At 41.0% G+C, this 24,170-nt stretch overlaps 1 protein-coding gene across 5 annotated transcripts in view; it reads left to right on the top strand.

The window, feature by feature from the left end:
- HHAT (hedgehog acyltransferase) overlaps positions 1-20,789 on the top strand; it is a 145,652-nt gene extending 124,863 nt beyond the window's left edge. For 4 of the 5 annotated variants that reach the window (XM_031504257.2, XM_021547628.3, XM_031504259.2 and 1 more), the window contains one exon: positions 14,973-17,205. In XM_031504257.2, coding sequence (XP_031360117.1) covers positions 14,973-15,064 — 92 coding nt within the window. In that variant the 3' untranslated portion in view covers positions 15,065-17,205. Of the gene's footprint in view, positions 1-14,972; positions 17,206-20,251 lie in introns of those variants that run through there. The other variant, XM_021547627.3, reaches the window with a different exon arrangement.
- Positions 20,790-24,170: the final 3,381 nt, after the last annotated feature.

The raw sequence follows: 24,170 nt of genomic DNA, 5'->3' as shown, positions 1-24,170 counted from the left end.
ACATAATTTTAGTACTCAAGTATTGCTATTTACTAAAATATTGAAAGTACTCCTTTTCTCAGATGGAATGGTGTGGGGGATAGTTTGCAGGGTGGGGCAGGGGAGGATTGTGAGAGAAAGTCCTGTCATGTACTCATAAATGTGAAATCCCAAAATAACTGTTGCAAGCAAGTGGTGTATTTTCAATATGAGGTAGGCATCAATATTTCCCCTACTTTCAAGCCAAGTCCCTCCAATTATTGAGTGCTCATCTCCCAACTGAGTTGCTGGGAGTGGTTGTCACTGTACAACAAAGAGCATCATACCCTGGCAACCCAGATGTATTTCCTTTAAAATTGGTAGCAAATTCCCCCTATTTTGTCAGTACTATATTTAAATGTCTCAGTCTTCTTTTGTCAGGTAAACTCATTTTCTACAAAGACCAAAGGATATAAATCTGGGCCTTATTATGTCATACGAAAACTTTTGTAGGAGCTTATTCTAGATATGTTAAACCTTTCATTTACTGCAGTCAGCTTTGTTTCTTTCACAGACAGTTTCATAGCCTTAAAAAGCACCATCAAGGTGTTGTTTTTAAGAAACCTTCTCCAAGCTGTGAGGCTGTCTCACAGAAGGCTAATTTGGGTAAGCTGCATGCTGAATTTTACACAGCCTGCTTTTAATACACTTGCTGCTCTGTGCTGGTCTGAAGATCTGTCACCTGACTCCCAAAATGAATCCAAGTTTTGTCACATCAACTCTGCAGGAAGTTGCTGTTTGCAGCTATTGAGCTGCTTCAGCTTGTGTGGTGGCAGTTGTGTCTTTTATCCCATCAACAGCTCAGTGCCTTCCTTTTATTCTGGGTCATGCTGCAAAACAAAGCAAATGAAGAAAAAAATCTAAAGGAGCCCAAAGTTAATTTTTATTTGATAGCAGCATGACAGTGCTTCCTGGGGGACATTACTGATGACTGCTCTTGGTGTAAGGGACAGAGGCCCTGGTTAGAGGGAGAGCTGTTGTATTTAATTATGTAAGTAATTAAGCTCTGCTCCATGCACTAAGGAGAGGTTATCTCTGAGTGATGCAAAGAGATCTGATGCCAAATTTCTCAAGGAATAATGGATTCCCAAAGAATGTGTGGAGTTGGTCTGGGATTCCTTTGGAGGACCACTTTTCAGAGAGGGTAAAACCATGAAGGGATTTCTGCCAGAACCTATCTGATGCTTGGTTCTGTGCTCTCACTTTTTATGGTTAGGGCCATACCTATGCAGAGGGCACCTTTGCAAGTACAGGAATGCCCACAGGCCATACCACCAGGACACTTCACATAAATCCATGCTTTGTACCATTTCAGTGAAATGCTTCCTTAGGCTGAAACAGCACATAATGTCATTAATACACTTGTAGCTTTTACCAGCACAACTGTGTAAAACAGGCATTGAACCATTTTATACTGTTAATTGTGTGCAGCTTAGTCATAAAGGACACAAGAGTTTTGCTAGGGCATTCAATGTCATCTTTCTGCCTTATGCTGAACATAAATGCTGTCCTAATCACAGCAACCACAGTTAAAACCCTTTTCTAGTAGCAGCAAGATGATTCTGTTGTTTCTCAGGCATCCTTTCCAATGAGCCTGATGGTAACACTATCGTGAAGATCTGTGTACATCACTGTGTGAGCTAACCTGTTTAATGATGTATTAAACATTAATTTTGCATTAACCTGATAATGCAAATTTTATATCATGATGCTCTTTCTGGAAAAAAAAATAAATAGCACCTGTCTTTATTTCAGTAAAACCTCTGTTTCACTTAGCAATGTCAGACAAAATTGCTCAAAAGTTTCCCAAAATACCCATCCTTATAAACCTGGTTTGTCCAAAATTGTTACTTCTGAGGAGAGAGCAAGTGAGCATGGTTTCTTCTCCTAACTTCATTTGAATCTGCTTTGGTCACTTTAAGGTTATAATAGATTGCCAGGTTTCCGAGCAGCAAAATATGGCAATAGATGTATGTATCCCTTTGTTGTCCACTATTGTATTTTTGACCTAAATATTTGAAGAATTTTGTGATTCCAGTTGCTTTACAAGTAGCGAGGTGAAACAAAGGAATAGGGTAAGTGGTGGAACTGGGAGTAGATTTTGGCTCTTGTGCCTGATGTCAGTCAGTAGTAATTCATATTCATTCCTCCCTGTGATGTGCTTTTCCATAGCCCTGCTTTGACACCAAATTCTTTGGGGTTTGTGAGTTTGTGAGCTCAGTAAACACAGAGTGATGAGCAAGAAGTGGTCACAAAGCAGAAGCACAGTAGTGTTAGAAGATCCTTTCAGTGCATTGGGTTTTGTGCTTTTTGAGCTGCCACTGGTCTTCTGTGGCAACAGTACATGAAAAATCCACTGTATTGTATATAAAATGGATTGCCATGAACTAATCATTTCTCAATTTGTTTGACTTATGGCAGATTTAGAAAGGTCAAGTCCTTGTTAAAAATGTCCTGTTCAGTCACTAATGCAAAGGTGTCTTCTTTTTCACTGGGATAAGCATTGCTGCTCTGTCTCTCACTGAAACTGGCTTCTGCAGTGCAGTCAAACACAAGATCTGTCTCATATTTCTTTTTTAAGTAACACTATTGCTGATGAAAGGTTGTGAGATGAGGACAGGAGAAGCTAGGAGATAGAGTCAGCATTTACTTGCTTTGACAGTCCAGAAGAATTGTCACAATGTATCTTTTAGATGAAATATCTCTTTTGGTTCCATCCCCCTTTGTTCCCTCCAGGATTGTCTGTTTTAATGTGTTTGTCGTGCATAGGTTAGTGGTCCTTTATGATGCTCTTATTTTTATTTTTGTGGTTTTTTTCTTCCTCTTGAGAATCTGCCCTCACCTTTACTGTCCACTGCTCAGGTAATGTGAAATAGTGAGATGGTTTTCTCATGGTCTGGGCTCTTGATGCCTCCTGGTGAATGCTAAAGACTGTCTGGAAGCATCTGTAAAGATGTAGTTTCTGCCAGTTGTGGGCCATACTGGAAAGTCTGATTTACTTCAAGCATTTACTGGATAGAAACCAAATGTAGTCTGGGGAGCAGGGAGAGGACTCTCTCTTCCATTTAGCCACAGGAGAGTGTGCAAGCTGTGAGATTATAGAAAATGCTGGGGTGTTTATGTAGTGGCTCTAATTTCCTTCCAAAGGAGGCAAAGAGCTGAGCCCACCATTGGGGGCAGCTCTAGAGGGAGCCTTTAGCTGAAGCTTCCTGGGGAGAAGCATGTTTTCATTTGGAAATCTAATCCAATATAAGTATTACCCTATCAAAAGCTATATGCATTGTTGCTACAACATGGTGTGCAGGTACTAGAATGAGCATGGCTTACTGACAAAGTAAAAAAAGAAGGAAGACCTGCCACAGACCCAGATGTCACATCTTAGAATGCTAAGTCTTCAACATGATTCTGAAAAAATAAGGAGTGTTTCAGGATTTTTTGTCTTGCTTGCACTTTGCACTTTCTGTATCTCCCTGCTGTCTGTGGTGTTACATAATGTGTGTATGATTTTATCTCAGTGCAGGCACAGAGGTCTGCCTGCAGTAACCTTCCTGTACTTGTGTTACAGGAGTAAGTGCTGACCCATCAGCTCTCTTGAAACTGAGACCATGGCAGTGCTGTGCTTGGCCAAGGACACACAGTTTATGAGAGTTTTAATCACTGAAGTTAATTACATCAAGACCATGTAGTATTTTGACAAATTTGCACTGGGTTTGAGATGACACGAGTTACTTCCATGACAGTTCATAGGTTATTCCAAATTAATGTATAGACTGATTAGATCTCCATTAGTCAAAGACAGTGGTTATTTTGTTGAAAATGTTAACATTTACTTAAGGGTTTTTGTAGAATTTTTCTACCATTGTGTGAGTTCTGCAGGAGTAATTTAATTATTAATTGAGTTCAGCTTTATGTATTGCTGTCTTCATCAAAGAAGTTGGCTACTGACAGCACTTGTATTTAATGTTCTGGTAAGCCTGATTGAGATACAAGATTAAGTCCACTTATATCTCCAAGAGGAAGGCAATAAAATTTTTCTGCACTAATGAGATGACAGCTATAATTAAGCTGCTGGTCAACCTGTGCCAAGCTTACAACTCCTCACTATAGACTATCTTAAGTCTTCAGACTACAACAAAACTATCATCATTAGCTTTGAAAGAAAGCTCAAAAGACTGGACCTGCTTTTTGTCTGATGAAGGCCACCCTAGTTAGTCCTAACTTGATATTACACACCGGTCATTTTTGGGGGTCTCTTTTGCCACATGACCTTTGGTATCCATTCTGCACATATGGGATGCATGTATGCACCAAAGGCACAAGGCAAGCTGAGCTGGCTGTTGCCCCTGCTGAAGGCACACTCAAGTGCTTGTGTTTACAAGTTTTTTTTTGCTTTTATGACTTAAAATAACCAATTCAGATTTGAAAAAATATATTGTTATTGAGTCTTTCTTACAGTCTACTTTTCTAAAAAAAGTATTTTTTTAACAAGAGTATTAGAATGTTTTAGTCTCTCATAACGTACTTGATTAAGATCATTTGTCATCTAAGGTGACATATAGATGCCCATTCTTTGCCCATATTCTAAGTGGACTGTTAGATCAGTATTGATGAGCTGAAGAGGCCTCTTATGTCTTCTTTTTTAGTGAAGAAAGAATATTTTTTCAAATCTGTGAGTTTAATCCTTGCTTCCCACCTTTTATGTTGCTGTTTCCCTAGTTGTGTTCTCAGTCCACCTAAGACATCTCTTCCTTTTCACTGAAGATCTACTTGACCACTTAAACACTAAAGTTTTTAATATTTTTTGTCTAGAGTGATGCCAATGCATTTGAGTCACCCTTCTGCTCTTGTCTTTCAATTTATTTTGTTTTAAGTCCTCCAATAGCAGATGAAAATGGAGGCACAAATGATGCCACAACTTCTCAAGTATTCTACCCAATAGTTATAACATCTGTTGTAGTTTGGGTTAGGATTTAAAACAAATTAAGCTACATCACTCTCTGCAGAATAAAAGAATAGTTCATTATTACATTTATTATATAAGCCATAGAAGATACAGGGACTTCAGAAAAAAGGAAGGTAGAGATGTTAGTAAGTTGGTAATGACCTTGGTCCATCTGCCAGGATAATTTTTCTGCCTTGGTAATTGAAATGTATTAAAGTGTGATTGAAAGGTCATCAAGGATGCAAGTCAAAGACTTAAGCACAGTTTCTGATGAAAACATTTAGTATTGTCGTCGACTTTTATGAGCAGCTGAAGGACTCTGCCAAATGGTAAATTTTGCTTATTTAATCAGGCTTCTTTGTTACGACAAACTTTGACTGCAGCTGAGCTCTTCACTTGAGGCCAGTACTCACTGAAGGACAGACTAAGGTCTTTTATCCATAGTTATCTTGCAGTTTGTCAGAAAAGTGAACACTGAGACAAATCCCAATGCAAAGTAATTCTTCAAGGGGGAAAAAGGACTTAACAAGAGCGGTTTTGACCCATATGATGAATAGTGTGAGGAGACGTGAAGAGTGCTAAAACTTGGGTTGCAAAATTTGATCCAAACAAAACTTTCAAAATTTATCCTAGATGTACCAGTATCTGTTAAAAAGATTTTTTGAAAGAAATTTGTAAAGTGATATAGGGTGGCTGTAGAACCAGACTGTGCTTTTAAGATTTTCAAATAGGGAAAAGAACCAGTAAAACAAATGAATACTTTTCTTTTTAAATGTCCATTTCCTGTGCAAAAATCAACTGCATTCAGTGACCATGCATAACATTTGTGAAGCTCTTCCATTGCATCCAGAATAATTACTTCAGCATGAGGCATTGATTTTTAGCAATAATTCATGTAGAATCAGTAGAAGAGCCAACTGAAAATAAAGGAGAAGGGAAGAAAATGAACCCTGTGTCCTCTCTGTTATGTATGCTAATTATTGCCAAAGATATTGGCATTACTCTCCTTGTCAAGATCAGGAGTGATACTGCCTTCAGAAGAAAAACAGCCTGTTTTGTCAGGGTGAGTGATATACCCTGTCCCCCTGCCCCCACCCTGGCAAAAAAAAAGGCAATCTTTTGGTTCCCCAACTAGTCAGGGTAAATTATGGACACTCTGCACTCTACCCTTCTTCAACACTAGCTTTACCCATGCCCAGCCAACCTCTGTAGCCACCATGCTCTCTTGATTGAGCATCTTGGTATTTCAGTTTAAAAATGAGGATGTGGGGAAATGTTGTTTTGACATGTAGTGATTGTAAGCAAAGATATTTGATCACAGTCTGGGCCTGCCTGAGATGCATCATTCATTAATTAGCCCAAAATTATCTGTAAAATGAGTAATCCATGTAGCCACACCATTGCCCATGAACTGTGATCTGAAATCAGATCAGATCCAGTTGTGTTCTGTTGGATCCTCTTAATTATTCTGGTTGTGTGGCTGATCCCATAAAGGCAGCATGCACCACACACACTGGGGACAGATTTGCAGAGATGATTGTTTAGCAGAGACTGTACATATGGAAATTTGTTCTCATTTCTTCCTTTGTGCTATCCCATTTACAAATGGAAATGACTGCTTCGTAGCCAGTTCTCATTATATTTCTCTCCCAGGAGATGTGAAATTAGCACTAGGAGAAATTCAGCAGTGGTTGGGAGTGAAGCCCAAGTCTCTGGCTGCCCCCACCAGGAGAGGGGAGCAGGGAGTCAGTGGGGCTGGCAGGATCCTGCCCTCTCCAACATGTCTCAGAAAGGCACAGAAGAAGAAGAAGAGGAAACTACTTGAACAGTACAGAGTTCATGCATCATGGATCCCTCCAGAGAGGTGTAGGTATACACTGGTTTTGAGCAAGATGTGTGTATTGGTGTTGGTAACTGTCATGCTTAAGATTTGCAGCACTGCTTATATTACACTGAATAGCTGAGCCCAGGTGGGACAGAGGGTGTAACAGCCATGCATCAGATCATATTCCTTGCTAGTTTCAGTGGGCCAGAGAAACACATGGAAAGATTATATCTCATTGCACTAAACTGCACTTTGTTAAAGAAGGCAATTTAAACATAGGATAAAACTTTTTGGCAAGGCATAGTAATTCTATAACTTTGTTACACTTTTATGAAATTGAAAGGTTGTGAGGGATTTTTTTCCTTCTAGAAAAGGGAATAGGCTGGTAAATATATAACAATTTGAAAAGATGGAGTTCTGTGAGATCTTTTTTAAATTTAGATGTTTCTGTATATGTTTTGCTACACCGGTGCAGCCATCTTACCTGAAAGGAACATTGTGAGTGATCCCCTTCAGCAGCTGCTCAGGAAGCTTTCTTAAAACAGGGAAGCAAGGAGAGCAGCTAGGCTGTTACAAGATTTAAATCTTTCCATTCCCATTCTTTACATTGCTCTAAGCCAGCTACAAGGCAAAGAAGGGTTGCATCTCTCAGCATCAACTTGGGTTGACAGAATGGTTTTGATCTCCCTGACCATGCTGGTGGGTAACTCATCCAAATTTGTGCTGATCAGCCTTCCTCCCCTTGGGTGGCTGCTTGCTTGCCTGAGACCACATCCCTGGAAAGTAGAGCAGGGCTTAGCAAATGAGATCCCTGTCCTTGGAAATGCTGGCAGATTTTGCATGTTGCTATAGCTGCCTGGGGATTTCTAATCTGTGTTTTCTGACACAAGTGATGAATGGTTTACCAGCTTTTGCTTCAGATGACCTCTGTGCTTACACAGCTCATACAGGGAGGCCTGTATTTTCAGATACTCTCTGGGCTTTATGTTCCCTAGTTCATACAGAAAGCAGAGAATAAGGTATTCCCTCCTCAAACTCAGTAGGTGTACTCTTGAAATCCAAAATTTGTTTTCTGAGAATGTACAAGCAAATTGTCTATTTTTGTCCTTGAAGTCAGTTAAATATTGATATCATTCAAGGAATTTTAAATTAGTTTTCTCTTTTGTTTCAAGTGGTCTTGATGATGGACTAACACAGATTTGTTCCCCCCCACCCCCACCAAATTAAAATTAATTTACTCTTATCCACAAGCTATATAATTTAACTATTTTACTGATAATTCTTCTATTTAGTGGGCTGCAGCAGGATCAGGTCAGCTGGTGCAGGTAAGTGAAACAATTGTTCTTTCAAAAAGTGGTCAACTGAGGCAATCCTGTATGGATCTTTTGCTCCAGATAACTTGTGTGCAACAATTCTATTTCATGGGATATTCCACCAGTGGGATGGAGATTGTTGTCAAGGTTTTCTGTTGGCTCATGGCCACCTTTAGGCATCACTGTCTCTCCTGGGCTGTTTCCTTAAATCTGCATCAGGCCTTTTCTTTGCCCTTTGGTGACAGTGTGAAAACAAGACACAAGCAGAAGGGGAGTAACTTCAGACAGCCTGAGAGCAGCAGTTCCAAATGCCTTAGTCCTGCATCGATTGCTGAGGCTCAGTGAACGACTGCAGGATTGCCTGGTTACCTCATCTGTGCACTTCCATCCCTCAAGATATTTGTATTTCTGTTAAGTGAGAACTCAGCTCAGTGACCTCACTTGTAGTGTTAGCTTTTCACTGATATAGCAATTATCAACATGCAGTGTTCATGTAAATTAACACTGTGCTCAGCCCTTCTCTTACTGCACTAAGCTCTAGTAGTTAATATAATGTTTATCCATGGAGCATTTCAGCTACAAGAGCTCTATGATAAGGAGCTGTTGTTTGTTTGTTGCTAGCGTAGCTGGTTGTAAATACTTGTTAAATTTGTCACGCTGTCTGCTTTTTTCCTAATTCTTAATGCTGTGAAGACACAAGACAGCACCATGGAATAGCTGCAGTGGTCTTGGAATGTGAGTGGCTTTAAGGATGACAAGGAAAAATGGCAGATTAAAAAATAGGTTGCAGGTAGGAAGGGGATTGTGAATAATTAATCTTGAAATCATTCTTCACGTTTTAAAAATTAATTATTTTACAGTAATTTAAGCATCTCATATTCATGACCATTTCAGGGTATCTTAGCCAGAAATCACGTTGAGGAAATAAATTACAGTGCTTCACCTTTTTACCTAAATGTTTGCTTGCTGGTGATTGATGGCATGTGTCTGAATCCCTGGTTTAAGTCCTCTTCTTTTGTGAGTATTATAGCCTTGATTTCTCAAGAGCTCCCTAACACTAAAAGGCAAGAGAAGGAGTTTCATTGTATTTGAAAAGCCTGACACACAAACCTAAATCCAAGAACCCCAGTTAGACTGGTACAGAAATCTTCCTGAAATTTGAAGCTCTAGTAGAGGGGAAGTTAATTCACCTTTCTGCTCAGCATGTCTTTCTATATATAACATGGGCATCTCTCTGCTCAGTGAGAGGCAGATGCTCATCTCAGGATCCTGCCAGGCAACAACTCCCAGCTCTGCCTTTGGGATGTTCATGTTCTCCTGGGGAGTTAACTCTTCATTCTCCTGTTTCATCTTAAAGCTGTAACAAAAGGAGGCTCCTGGCTCTGGTGTTTCCATTCTTATATATAACACTCAGCAGATAATTACAACTGAAAAATGCCCTAAAATCTTTGCAAGTCTCATCTTTATGTACTTGTTCACACCATATTTAAGGAACTTCTGTTGGGAATACCTGAGCAGACATTTAATGATAAACACATAGTGCTGTCCTAAGCCAGATATATGACTCTAAAATATTTTCTTTGCAGAGCACTTCATAGAGGTAGCTCTTTTGCCTTGCTTCTGGGTGAAGATGGATCTTTGTTTACAGTAATGCTTTCAGAGTATTTTGTCTCTGTTTTAAAAATAAATGAGCATTAAGATTTCATATTTTGTGGGCTTTGATCTTATATTAGCTGTGTGTAGGTCTCAATTTAAGACATGGGAGGAGAGGGAAGGTTGCTTGTGATTTACAGATTCACCCCTTCATAATCTGAAAACTAAAGCTGGTTGGTTGGATTTCTTTTCCTTTCTCATTAGCAATTTTGGCAGAAAGATTCTGACAGGCAGTTTGCATCAGTCTTCCTTACTGTTAATTCAAATTCAGCAGTAGCGTGAATATGGCTCTTTTGATTTTAGTTGAATTACTCCAGTCAACTTGATATGCATGAGACCACAATTACTGCCTAAAATACCAGGCTTTTTTCCATTGACTAGCTCTGCTGGGAAAACTAGTAGAGGGTGAAGATTTATTTTAAAACATGAGGCAGAAAGCATAACTCCTGTGAAATTTTTTGTTCTTTATACAAGGGTTAGAAGTAAAAATGCTTAAGGTAGGATATCACAAAAACATTCCAAGAAATATAGAGTGAAATTATCCTGCTTGTATCAGGTGACACATACTGGGGAAATAATCCTTCTAGTCTACATTGTGCAGCATCTGGAGAGCTGGTAGTGGTCATGGTAGTTAGCATTAAATGAGGTTCTATTTCCAAAGACAAAATAGAGAATCTCGGGATACTTGCATCCAGATTGCATTTACTAGCAAATAGCAGAGCATGGTGGTAGTGGTGTTTTTTGGGTTTTTTGTTTGTTGTTTGTTGTTTCTTTTTCTTTTTTTTTTTCATTTCATTTGCATTCTTAGTGCAATGAAAATAGTTTTGGCATCATCACTTATTGTATTGGGGGGGTACTTTATAAAAGCTAGAGGATAGGCTAATCTTTTTGCTCTACTTATGAATTTGTTTATTTGCAGCTTGTCTAATTAACAGGAAAAAGCATGGTCAGCAGCCTTAGCCCTGACATAGGTTAAATTGACATCTTGTTGCTTAACAAAGTGTTTATCAGCACAAAACTTTCTTCAGTGCCATCAAGCATAAAAGAAAAATTATTTTAGCTATGGTAAAATCTGGTTCCATGCACAATAAGAACACAGGAAAGCCACAACTTTTGTGACCTCTGTCTACTAAATCCAACCTACTTGTATTAAGAAAACACTAGGAGACTTTGGCTTTTTGCTTTCAATAATGCTGATCTGAATGATTTGTGGTCATCCTGTGTTGCAGCTAATGGTCTTTGACTGTTATCTCTCCATTTTCAGTTTTCAGCTGTGATAAGTACTTAGAAAGCCACAGATGTAAGCATTATTTGGGATGGTATGATTTAAAATTCACATAAGTAGATTACTGTGTTGCACATTTGTTAGAGCATTTTGCTGGAACTGCTTCATGTCTACTGAAGAGGCAGTTTTTGTGGTTACTGCCAGTGTACCTGGCTGAGGTTCAGGTCTAGACCTGGAATCTTAGAATTTTGTCCTTCTCAGTCATCTTTCCAGATACTGCATGGGACAGAGCTCAGTTATCCTTACAGCATTTCCATTGATTTCCTTCGAAAACTACCTATTGTACAGTAATATTTTTATTAATATTTGGACCTTTTCCATGCCCACCAGCTGAAGTGTCTTCAATGCCTGGAAATCTATAGGAATAGGCCAGGTCAGCCTTACCTGATCTCCCAAGCTGGTTCCCACTGGTTAAGCTGCTCTGCTCCCAAGCTGCACAATGGGTGGAGGGGAAATATGTGGGAGCTGTTAGCTGGGGGCTTACAAAGTGGCACCTTGAATTTACAGACCTTGTGACTTGTGCTGCTCTGCATGGGGTGAGAGGATGGAGATGCCCAGCTGGCACCTAGAGAGCTGTGTTTGCTGGCAGATCTTATTGTCTGTCCTTTGACACATGTGCAATGTGGAGGCTGAAAGTAGCAGCAAAAACACCTGCTCTGAATCGTGTTAGGGCTTTGCTACAGCACAGCTGAGAACAGGCAGAGTTTTCTTTTCCAAATATCTGAAGACTAATTGGGTATCAAACTGCACCATGTTTGTAACACATGCTGTGTGACATTCCCTGCTGTAATGGTCAGACAGGTCCACCTGGAAGTGACAAAAAGACATGAAATTAAAATTTAAAAATGAAGAGTTTATCTAGCCCAGCATTTGGAGATGCTTCAAACATTGGGCTAGATAATAGGCTTTTTTCAACAGATATGTAGTTTGGAATGTGTTATTTTTTCTGAAAAAGTGGTATCTTTACTGATCCTTTAAGTATGTTAGTAATTGTAGGTAAGAGTTGTCTTGGCCTCAAATGCTGGTTTGCTTTGGCTTTTTATTATGCTTGACAGACTGGTGCCTGTTCCCCCTCCTTCCCACCATTGTGTCTCTTTAATTCCACTTTACAGAGGAGTTCCTTCAGTGTCTTTGTCACATTTGAACTTTTGTTTAAGAATAAATTTTCCTGAGTGCTAAGCCTTACAGCAACTTAGGTACTTCCAAATCAAAGTCAGAGTAGATGTATGCTTGTTCCTCCAGCCAAGCTTTTCAGGGAGATTAGTTCTTCTGACTTCAATTGATTTAATAACTCCTCTGCACTTGAAGACTTCTGAGGACTGTGCAGCCAAGGCATATCTAAAAATAACATTTAGGTCCAAGAGCCACTAAGGCAGTTTTGGAGAATGCAAAACATAACTACAGCCCCCTTCTCTTACATCTCACGGGTTGGAAGGAACAAAGGACTGTTTCCTAGTGTTTTGATGATGATGTGAAACCTGGGTATGCCCAAAACATCGCCAGTGTGATTCTTTTTCATTACTGTGGATGATGAGGAAATTTGAAAGAGCTTCCTTCTGGATACATGATTAAATGTAGGTTCAAATTATTTGATCTGAGATAATAAGGATATAACTGGTCTTTTGAGAGCTGTGATCCAGAGTATTACTTTTCAGTTGAAAGCTTAGTTTTACCCCACTCCTGTCAAAATCCAGAGCATGCTAAAAGCATGACCTTTTCTATTCATTTGCAAAGTATGAAGAAATACTTTGGAATGAGAAATAGGAATTTGAAAGAGTAACTCCAAAAGCTGTTCCTGTTGCAGCAAGTTAGTATCAATTCTGTCTTGATAATGTAATAAAAACAAGTCTCCTGCTCATTTTCAGTGCATAACTATATATTCTGATAAGATCTCTAATATGCTGGTTGGGGAGAGCAAGCAAGTCAGCTACTGTTGGCACATTTTCTGCGTGACAGAGCTTTACAGTATTTAAAAATGCAAAACATGTAACTAGCAAATTTCCAAAGTGTCCCTAAAAGAGAACAATTCTAGACTCAGTCCTTTTTTTAATTTTCTGGCTCTGTCTGTATAAAGCAGCCACCACAATATTGCTGCCAGAAGAGGTATGTTTTTATTACGTCTATTGACATACTTTCACATGCAATTTCAGCAGAGACAAAGCACAGCTGGGCTTTAGCTTGCTATTGAAGGTGAAACCCAATCTGCAGTAGGCTAATTTCACTGAAATAAAAACAAGACTTTTATGGTTAAAAATCCCCTTGGAGATACCTCAGCAAATTTGTTTTGTGAAAGAAATAATTAAACAAAAGTATAATTTCGCTTTAGGGTGTTGTGAAGACAAGGGATTAATATTTGTAAATGTCTCCATGAAAATCAGCTAGGTTACAGGACAGTATTTCACTACAAAGCAAGGCCAGAATAATTAGAGGTTCATGAAACAAACACAGCTATTCATAGCAGGGGGATGCAATTTTTTCTGAACCATTCCAGGATGAAGGGTGACCCTGCCCAGCTCTTGGAGCACAGAGGAAGGGTCCCAGCACATGCCATCCCCAGAAGTGCAGGACTGAGTCTGGGGCTCTGAGTTCTGTGAGGGCAGAGCATTGAGCTAAAGCTCAGCTGGATGTGAGCACAATTAAACTGTTCCCTGGCTGGAATTAGCTTGGAGCCTGGACAAAACCAGCAATGCACCTTGTAACTCTACCTTCAGAAAGAGCTCTTACTGGAGCATCATTTTGTGCAGAGGTTATGGCTTCTCTCCATCCCTTTGTTCAGGTCAAAGGGGAATCTCATGTGCCAGTAGGTTCCTTTAGACCAGAGTTTTCCCCAAAAGGGGCAGATTTTCTTTCAGAAGCAGATATTGGTAGTCCAAGGACAGCATGCAGAAAACCATTCATGCATATGACCAAAATTTTTATGTCAACAATGGCAACAAAAAAAGCTGTTGAAAAAACCTTCAAACATCTGCCTCTCTGTCCCCTTTCCTCAGACAACACAAACTAAAACACATCAGGACCTAGCACTGAGGATTTTGACCTGTAAGATCTAAATTTCATAAATGCTAGAGAAAGGAGGAGAATGGACAGCAGAGACAGAAGTGTCAGGAAAGATATTTTTAAGGAAAGCAAAATCATTTACGTGGTTACAGGCTTTTCAAATGATTTACTACTCTACTAGAAAGCAATAGACCTTTTGGCTTGTGACATCCTGCTGTTTGTGACCTTACTGCTGTTTGTTGTGAAAAGTTTGAGTGAAAGGATGGTGGCTTTTGCTAAAAAGAATTTGAAATAACAATGAAACATCATTTCACCAGCAAAGATTTTATATATTGGAAGAGTATAGTTAAAAAATTACCTGGGCATTAGGCAAATCAGGCAGAGAGGTCTTTCTGTTCTTCACTGACACATATTAGCTGTTAGTGGGCTGTAGAGGGGTACACCAGGCTTTACCCAGCTGCAGGATATGCAAAACAACCTTAATCAGAGATTACCCCAGACTCCTTTTGCAGAACAGGTAATAGACTTGTTAAATAGACTTGTTCAGATTTTTAGTGATCTTCATTGTGGCTATACATCCCTTTGTGCCTAGGAAGCACCATAGCCAGCTTGAAGTATCAGGGTTCATTGGGGAATCAGCTTGATAGACAAACTCATTCCAAAGGAGAGGATCAAAACTGACCTTTGTAATTCAACAGTAATAAATCTGGTCCAATTCCCTGAAAAATGAGAGAGACAAGGACTGCCAGGGGGTCAGGCAACCCTGGAGCTTAGACAATTTTACTTTTCAGATTTTGTGGGTTGACTCTACTTATTTATGAAGCTGAATTGCTAATAAAATTAATTAGAAGCATCATAAGTTGGCCATCCCAAGAGTATTTCTACTTGAAGCCGTCATTAATTATTCTGACTAGGACTGTCTGTCTTTTCTATTTATAGGCTGGCCATGGGTCACGCTGACTGTTCTTGGATTCCTGTACTGCTATTCTCATGTTGGAATTGAATGGGAGGAGAATTATGCTGCACATTAGGAATGATGCAAACAATTATTCTTAAGGCAGGTTGATGGTTTTTCTACACTGGATATTATATCTGCACAAGGGTGAGCCAGACCAAGTCTTCAGTCCATGTATTAAAACAAAAAGCTCATTTAATTGATTCTGGATTGCAAATGCAGGAATTGAACTGCAGAAACACTGATGGGCTGCAGCAGGGGATGGGGAGAAATTATGAAGCATTTTGAATTATGTTATTTTTGTAAAACGGCATCTTTGTGACTGTGTACATTAGAAATGTGCATTTCAGAACAGGCATTTTATATATGTTGAGGGTTGTTTTCATATTTTGCTGCCCATTTTGAGATATTGAAGAAAAAAAAAATATTACCTTGGAGAATTCAAAAAGCCCAATCTCTCACAGGTGGTGTCCAGGGGCATGTAGGGCTGTGCCCTGTACTTACACTACTCCATGAAGGGCATGATGCTCATCAGTTCTTCTTGACTGCTTTCTGATATAAGCTAGAACATTTGGTATTCTCGCTGACTTATTTCTGCCTTAAGCTTCTTTTCCACCTACTGTAGCAATGCCTGTTTTTTTCTTTTTAATGTCTTATTTTAAAATTTTGCCTTTAAAATAACACCTTTTTGGTAACCTTAGAAATCTTTTTTTTTTCTTTAAAAAGAGAGAATAGAGAGGAAGGTCTTTTCTTAAGGAGCACCTTTCTTAAGAAATCAAATATGCATTTAAAGCTCCTAGGACTTTAAATGCTCTCTGCCTTGTCTTAGAGCTAAAGCATTAAATACTACCTTTATTTTGGGGCTAATACCACCTTCAGACTGTTCAGTCTGCTTCTTGTATTGTTCTGTTACAAAAAGAGACATGGTAAATCTGTCCAGTCTGCTTCATTCTCTGGTGTCCAAGCAATCAGCTCCTGCAATATATTGCAGACACCCTGGAAAGAGCTTTTTACAACCTTTAGAAAAAAACAGAACGGTAAAAGACAGTGGCACTAGATTAGCTGGAGTTCCATGTCCTTTGGCTACACAGACCTGTTGGAGCAGCATCTTTGCCCAAAGATTGTGCTGTCCAGAGCTGTGAAGGTCACGCCTGCAGGTGTCCAGGTTGCAGGAGTGCTTCGACACATGCTGTTTCCTAAGGGAAGACCCCATCTGATACTATGGATGTCACCTACACTGTTCTGTTTTAAACTGATACTGAAGAGCAGCCAGAAGACCTTTAGTCTTTCTAAAGTTAGACATTCCCCCTAGGCATGGTCAAAAGGCCGCATGTTCTGGAGTAGACTTCTTCCAAAAGCAGCTTCCTCCACCCAAAGCATGTCAAAGCTTGTTCCATGCCCCTGGCAGACATTTCAGCCATCACTCCTGCAACTTAAGCCAAGTCTGATATAATTTATCCTTCAACAAAAAAATCCATTCCTGAGACAGGCTTCTGTTTATTGCCTGCATTTCTGCTGGTCACAACTATAGCAACCTTCTTGTTAACTTCCATTTATTCCTGAAGAAATAAGGCCAGAGGCTTCAGCTCTCTATCCATCCAGAGAAAAACCCATCTCTTGGTGTTTCAAAGCAGAAGTTCCAGCCTTTTATGTTAAGATCCCCCAGCTCCCCTGCCATGACAATGCCATGATTTGCCCTGGAAGCCATTTCTAGGAGGCACCATGGCCTGTTGAAAATAACTTCCCTTGAATTCTGCCTGGCCAGAGACATGGCTTCCCTGACTGACTGGATGATGTTTGTAGGGATTCTGTCAGTCACAGAGCAGATGGCTCTAAGCCTCTGAATTTTCTGAAAGGATCTGAGGTTGGCCTCCATTTTGGGACAGCACTGAGCGAAGGGCAAGAATTTTCTCAGGCTTTGCTCAAACTTTGTAATTAAGTGGAATTAGCATTAGAGCAAAAAGTCATGAATCTGCTCTCCTGTCTTATTGATTACCATTATTACATGAACCGAGGTGCTACTGAGTGACTGGATTCCAATTTGTATGCATGCAAAACTTCCAGCTCCTATATCGAAATGACCCTGAAGGTCATCTAGAGCATGCTTATTTCTGAACCAAAATTGTTTTCTATTTTTTCCAGTGCTTTATATATCTTTCATAATTCTGTATCTTTTTCTGTTTCTATAAATAAAGCTGAAATGCACTGTTGGCTTGAGAGCTGTGTTTTGGGAAACTATGGCCTTGTGTAAGAAAAATAAGTGTTCCACTGTTGTGGAGAAACACTACTATACACTGGAAGCCTGCAGGGTGGGTGCAATGCAGACTGGTTACTTTTATCCCTGTTGTGCACTGCATGGAACATGCCTTCCCCAATGGTGCAAGTTTAAAAAGCAAATTAGCCCTTTGTAGCTGTAGCCCTTCAGCATGTGACGTTTCTGAGAAGAGCAGCATGCACATAAAATGATGGTTCCCACTCACAGAGTTCCTTCTCAGTCCTGCTTATGCAGCAGCTGTCAGCATGGGGCATGTTCAGTCAGACAACACACAGCTCTACACCTGAAGCACTTCAAACCTGCTGTTCAGTTGCTCCTTCAGCTTGGAGACATGTTCCTCAGCATGGCCCAAAAAGTAACTCTTCATGTGGCACCTGATGTAATTGTGTGCCATCCTCCAAGCAAGGCCTCTGTGACAGTCCTGGGCAGGTGGGGGGAGTTTGCAGAGACTGCAGTAGCCATGCCACTTGCCAAAGGAAAAAAATAAGTGAGGGGTGTGTGAGAAAGTTCCAAAAACTGAGAAGAAGCTAGCTAAGGGGAGCAGGAAACAGGTGACAAGGACAGACATGGCTAAAGTAAGACACTGGCCATTTTGAACTAAAGAGGAGCACTTCTAGCCAGGGTGAGGGAACAGCAAACACTGACCACTACTGCTGTGAGACCCTAAAAGTCACAAAAGTACAATGAACAAAAAAAACCCCAAAGGTGGTTGCTCTGAAAATGAGCTGGACAGCTACATGCCGGCTACTGACAAGAATTCACAAGTGATTTTGAAAAGCTAAGTGATTAGGAAGCATAATGTGTAATGATATATGGCTGCAATGGTTATCACAAAGCTGAAGTAAAGTCTCTTACACACACACCACACACCCCCTGGCTCCAGCCCCCCCTTAGTTAACAGAACCATCAGCATTACTGGGTAAGATTATACTGAGTGGCTCTTTCTTTAATTCTGCATTGATTAGAAGGTGAGCAAAGCTTTGCTCACCTATCTCTTTCACATCTGAAAGCTAAAAGCAGCTTAGTTGGAATATCCAGCTTACCACAGGTCAGAAGAAAAACAGCTTAACTGTGAAAACCTGCAGCAATTTTATTATTAGTCACAGCAATAACGCAGGGCCTGTCCTCTCTTGCACACCCACCTAATTGCCTTTGTCACCACAAACTCTTGAGCTGGTCACAGTTTGCACTTGCTGAGGGGGGAGGCTCTCCTTCCTTTGGCTTGGCAGCAGGATTGTCCTCAAGGAGCTGTGAAGAGCAAGGAGATTGCTATGCATGGTCTGTCACAACTTCTCCTCACTGTTCTTTATAGTTTCCTCTCCTTCCATGAGTAGTGCAGCTCATTATTGCTTTCCAAAATAACTCCCAGCACACAGCCACTTGTTAGTCAGAGCATATATTTTAATCCAGCAGGGATAGCTGAAATACTGCTCAACACAAAGCCTGTGTGGAGAATGCTGTGCCTGTTACACCTTGAGGAATTACAACAGATCATTTCTTGTATTATGGGACCTCTGAGAGCAACCCTCTCTGGTGGGTCCCCATGGATGCCCAGGGGTGTTCTGTGCACATGCACTGAATTTAACAGTCCAAACAAAAGTTGCTTGTGGAGCAGCCCCTCCGTTAGTTGCATGTAAAAGGAAGAAAAAAGACGAGTTTGGTGTTTTTTAATTTTCTGCTTCATGCAAATGTAATCACATCCAGCACAGGTCCTGCCAGAGCATCTGAGAATAAATTAAGCTGAGAATCTCCCAGTTGCCCGTGGCTCCAGTCACCTACACCCAACCTACAGATGGACAATGTGGCTCAGACATCCCCAGCCAAGGGACACCCACTGGCAGCTCCAAGCTTGAGAGGCTTTCACAGATGCCACCAATGCCCAGGAGGAGAGGAAAAGGAAATTTCTAATGGCTGTGACACACTTTAGACACTGCACAAGAGATGGAGCTGAAGGGTGTTAAGGCTCAACTTTGAGGCAGCCTCAGCACTGCTCTCTTTAATTCCCACAAGCTTTAGGAACATAAGTGAACTGTTCCAAGAAGAAAAAGGTGTGTGCACTCTTTACCCAGTAGAGATAATGCCAGGATTAAAACTATGTTCAAAAATCTTATTCCTTTTGCTGGAAATCACAAAGATCTGGGTGAGAACAATTTAAGCTAGCATCAGGATCTAACAGGCAAATTTGGACCACAAATTAGCCTGTACCACCTTTCTTAATATCCAGGGGCAGCTCAGTATGTAAGTAGCCTTAGGTAGTTGCATATCACCACCTTTCAGAAACAGAACAAATTAAATAGGCTACCTGTGGCCTGTGCCTTCCCCAGCAATAGTCAACCTGCAGGTAGCAGAAATGAATTCTATCCACAGGGATTTAAGAAAAGCTTTATGTATGGTTGGGTAGCTGAAGTGAATCATTGCAGACAGGTGCATCAGCCAGCCACTCTAAAATTAAAGTTTACTGAAGAAGTAGCACAGGAATATAACTTCAGTTACGACCTGTGGCATTTAAATTGTATTGGCACTCCCTCTAGAGCTGATCTTTCTTGACAAAATTAATTAATTTTTATGGACCATAACATTTTCATCCCTGAACTAGCACATTTGAGTTTCCAAAATTAGGTGACAAAAATAGAAGAACTGGAAATGATACTGGAAGCACAGAAGCAGCTACACTGTTCATAAATTAATTAAAGGGCAAGTCAGGGAAAAAATTAGGTCCAGTTGATTTTTTTTTTTTTTTTTTTTTTTTTAGACTACTGCCAGAAGGGTTAAGGTTGTTTTAGGGGCTTAGGTATGTGGGAGGATTACCATATAGTAACCACAATTCAGAGATAAAAATAAGCATTTATGAGAGTTCTTGAAGTGATGGTATTGCTAATTTATAGTTACATGTTTCTTTTCTCTTGCAGTAATAGTTTTGTGCTGAGGTGGTAATTAATGATGAAATTATAGGCTAATAACTTGCATTTGGTCATATATTTGCTCCAGGCCACTTCAGTGATGTCTCCACTGCCTTTCCCCAGCTTTTGGCATCTTGTCTCAAGGCTACCCATGGATCCAACTGCTGACCCACACTTCACACACCACTGCTGGTGCCATCTGTCCAACCTCCACTCAGGTTGTTCTTCTCAAAGTTCCTCAGTTTGATCAAGTCCTGCCAAACATCACTTAGTAAAAATAAGAGACCTACAAAGGATATGAAGATGTCCTGCTTGTCTTGAACAGTTATGCCAATAACCACTGACACCGTGAACTGCAGGTTGGGTATGAGGCTTTAAAAGCACAACAGCCATTCAAAATAAAATAACACACTGCTTTTGGAGTACTTGGGGGCTCTGAACTTGGGGGCTCTTAGTTCATGCTGATTGAGGAAACTTCTATTTTAGGAAAAATTACATTTTCATACTAATAAGGTTTCCAAGATAAATCTCTAAAACTTTAGGGCTGCTGGCCATAACACAAGGGCACTCTCTGACACTAGCAGAGACAACTGAGGCAGGGTGAAGTATCTCACAGCTCTTTCCAGCAGGTAAATGGTGACTCAGAGGGCTACAGCCTTTTAGACCCTCCAGCCAAAGGAGCCTCCTGGGCAGTCAGTCCCATCTGCCCTTGTGCCAGTGTTGTGCTTCCCTTTCCTGCTCCCTCCCTAATGTCTGCCCCCTCGGTGAGTGTAATCTACAAAGCCCCCTCTCACACTTGATTTTCCAAGGTTTTCCTCAGATGTTTATGTTACACACAGACAGGTTTCCTCCATAAGAGATTTTCCTGGGTAAAGGAAATGCAGCAGATTCAAGCTACAAAGGCAGGTATCCAGGGCTGCACTTCGGCTGCATTTTATGCTGCTTCCATTTGCTGTCATGACCTTAGACTCTGCTCCCTGGTGTACACTGAGGTCAGAGAAGCCAGCCTGCAGCCTTTCAGCACACCTGGCCATAGCTGCTCTATTTGATGCTCTCAAATGAGAGGCACCCACCCCCATTTTACAGAGCTATTTACGATTTGTGTTGGCAGAATTGTAATTTCATGCAGTATTTCATGCACACTTCCTGTACACTTTCCTAAAAGATGCCTTTTCCAATTTAGCTTTCAGCTGAATGACTTTACTTTGTATTCTTGTCTGTCCACTTCCACTAGCCAGGTTGCATGTGCAGTGTTATCATTCTAAAGGAAAACAAATACTTTATTTTGACTTGGTGCTCCATATGGATTATCTTAGCTTTCTTTTCAGTACTCACGCTGAGAGTGTTCAATACATTTTCCTGTTATCGTCAGTTCTTCTAAAATACCTTCTGCTTAACTGTAAAACTCAAAAAAAGATTGCTGGAAAGCTTTGAAAGCAATCTATTTCTCCTCTCAGCCCTGTTTGCAGGGAGCCATTGCTTGTTGAGCTGTCTGGGTCCTGTTGCTGAGCACACAAATGCTCCCAGGCTTAATAGTGCACTCCCTGTGCTACTGCTGCTTAGCTTTTCTCCCCAGTGGCAGCCCCTGATGAAGAAGAGGAGAGTCTTCCTTTAATAGAAAACCCACATGTGTAACAGATATTTCAGCACAGTTTCTTTCTGCCCCTAATTTTGTAAGCTGGAAGACTGGGAGTGTGGAAGGAAATTCCAGTGCAAAAGCACAACCCCCTCAGATTTGCACATAGAAACTGCCGTGACATTTACAGGTGCTCTGTGTCCCCTCCACAGGTAGGAATTAACAGCAAAACTCATACTTTCCCTCATCCTTCATCAATCTGAAGAGAAACATCTTCAAGAAAACCTCTACAAGTGAGCAAAGCTTAAAAAGAGCCAAAACATCTTCAAGGTTTCTCAGACACTCCTGCCTTCATAAGTACTTAAAGTGGGGCTGCAGGGAGAAAGCTTCGGAATTGGTAATGATGGATGGAGCTGCCAAAGTTAAGCTTGTTTTAAATCTGCACCTGTGCCATGGGGCAACTTACATTTGAATTTGGTTGTGCTATGTAAGGACTTGAACTTAATTAGGAAAGGGGAAGCAGGAATGGAAAAGTAAAGGAAAAAAAAAAGCAAAAAGACAAGGCTTGAGCGCATGTATTTAACAGATACAGCTGTGCACGAGCATCTTGATAGCTACTTCTGACAGACTTCAGAAGTTCACCTTCCTTAATGCCTTTTTTGGATTTCTCACATGTTTTTATTCATTCTGTCTTTCAAGAACAGGACAGGTTAGTTCCCCCAGCTGCCACATACCAACACAGAATTTGTGGTGAATTAGAAAGAAAGAAGCACAGATTCAATCTTCTAGGTAAAAAAGACTTGTATTGGCTGAGATCCTTTATACGTGTGTTGCAATTAAACCCCTGACACCACCACCAGCAATAAATACCATAGCAATGCAGCATTTTCTGGTTGGATACACAGCCTTACTAACCAGCCTAACTCCTGGAGCAGAAGGCAAGCACAGAGAGCAGCAAATCAGCCAAGGTCTCCTCAGCCTTGGGGCACAGCAGCCACTTCCCACCAGGTGAGGGGCTCAGTGCTCTCCCCAGGCTTTGGTGGGCTCTCCTGAGCACTGCCCTGCACCAGGCACATGCTGAACAGGAATAGTTCTGATGTTTCCTCAGTGCTCTGGGAGCAAATAAAACCCATTGCTATGGCACACATGTGTGAGGGGGAGGGATTTCGTGCAGTTCACTCCCACTGGCTCTCAGCACAGATGAGCTGGTTTAGACTGGCTGTCTTTACTCCACTGCAAAAAAGCACCAGAGACAGAGTGCTTCCAAATTTAGCAGGGATACTAAAATGCACCACAGAGCAACTAAAAGAGCCTCCATTACCAAATGCAGAACTTAAAACTATGTAGGCAGCACTCACCTCCCCACAAGCCGATGCACTGCTGACTATCCCCTGGAGTTCCTGATGCTGCCCTAGGACTGCACACTAATTCATAACCAAACAGAAGAACCTTCAGCTATTTCTGAGAAAAATCAGAAGCCACAGCACACGCCCTGTGCTTTAGAAACCTTCTGTCCCTGCTGTGAATGTGGTCCCAGGTGGATGCAATGAGGAGCAGGGGCTGGTGCAGGTGGGCCCGAGGCTGCTCCCAGCTGCTGGGGCTGCTGCTGCCCAGCTGAGCACAGGGCTGGTGGGAGCGTGCAGAACATGAGCCTTTGCAATTTGGCATGTAAATCTGGGCAAAAAAGTGCTTTAGTTCATTACCTTTGGTTTGAAATGCTATGGGGCTGCTGAGGGGAGAGAAACTCTGATGGGGAACATTGTGTGGCCAGTGCTACCCCTCCTGCGCTCACTGAAGCTTGGAGCACTGCCAGAGAGTCTGCAAAGAATGCAGGAGCAAAGAAATAATAAAGAATTCAGATGAGCACAACAGCCTCTAGAGACATAAAAAAAACAAAAACAAAAAAACAAACCAAACAAAAAAAAATCCAGAAAACAAAGTAAAACAAAAAGCCAGGTGAAAGTACATTCCTTCACTATGGTAATTTTCCCTTTTCTAGTAAGTATAAGGACACTGCAAAAGGAAGCTGGATTTTCACGCTGGCCAGAGAAACAATGCGAGTGACAAGAGCTCCTGTCACACCACATACGACAGTGGATGCAGACATGGTGTTAAAAATAGCTCCTCATTGTGCTCCTTGGCTGCTCTCTGTGCAGTTCCGCCCCAGCTCAGCAGTCTGAAAGCTTCTGCTTTATTGCTGTTCTTTTGGAGATGAGATTGACAATCCCATGGAGTGTCTTAGTACAGGTGACAGCCACATTCACCAGACCCTTGGGTGAGAGGATGGAGAATGAAGCACAAAAATGGCTGCAAAGCACACAGGGCCCAGGCTGACATCCTGAAGACTAAAACTTTGTATGACTGCTGCCTGTGATCCTGTCACGTGTGTCCATCCTGATCTGAAAGGATCTCCCATTCCCATGACCTTTGG

This window comes from Lonchura striata, chromosome 3 (genome assembly GCF_046129695.1).
Source record: "Lonchura striata isolate bLonStr1 chromosome 3, bLonStr1.mat, whole genome shotgun sequence".
Taxonomy (NCBI): domain Eukaryota; kingdom Metazoa; phylum Chordata; class Aves; order Passeriformes; family Estrildidae; genus Lonchura; species Lonchura striata.
This window is presented reverse-complemented; position numbering and strand designations above follow the sequence as displayed.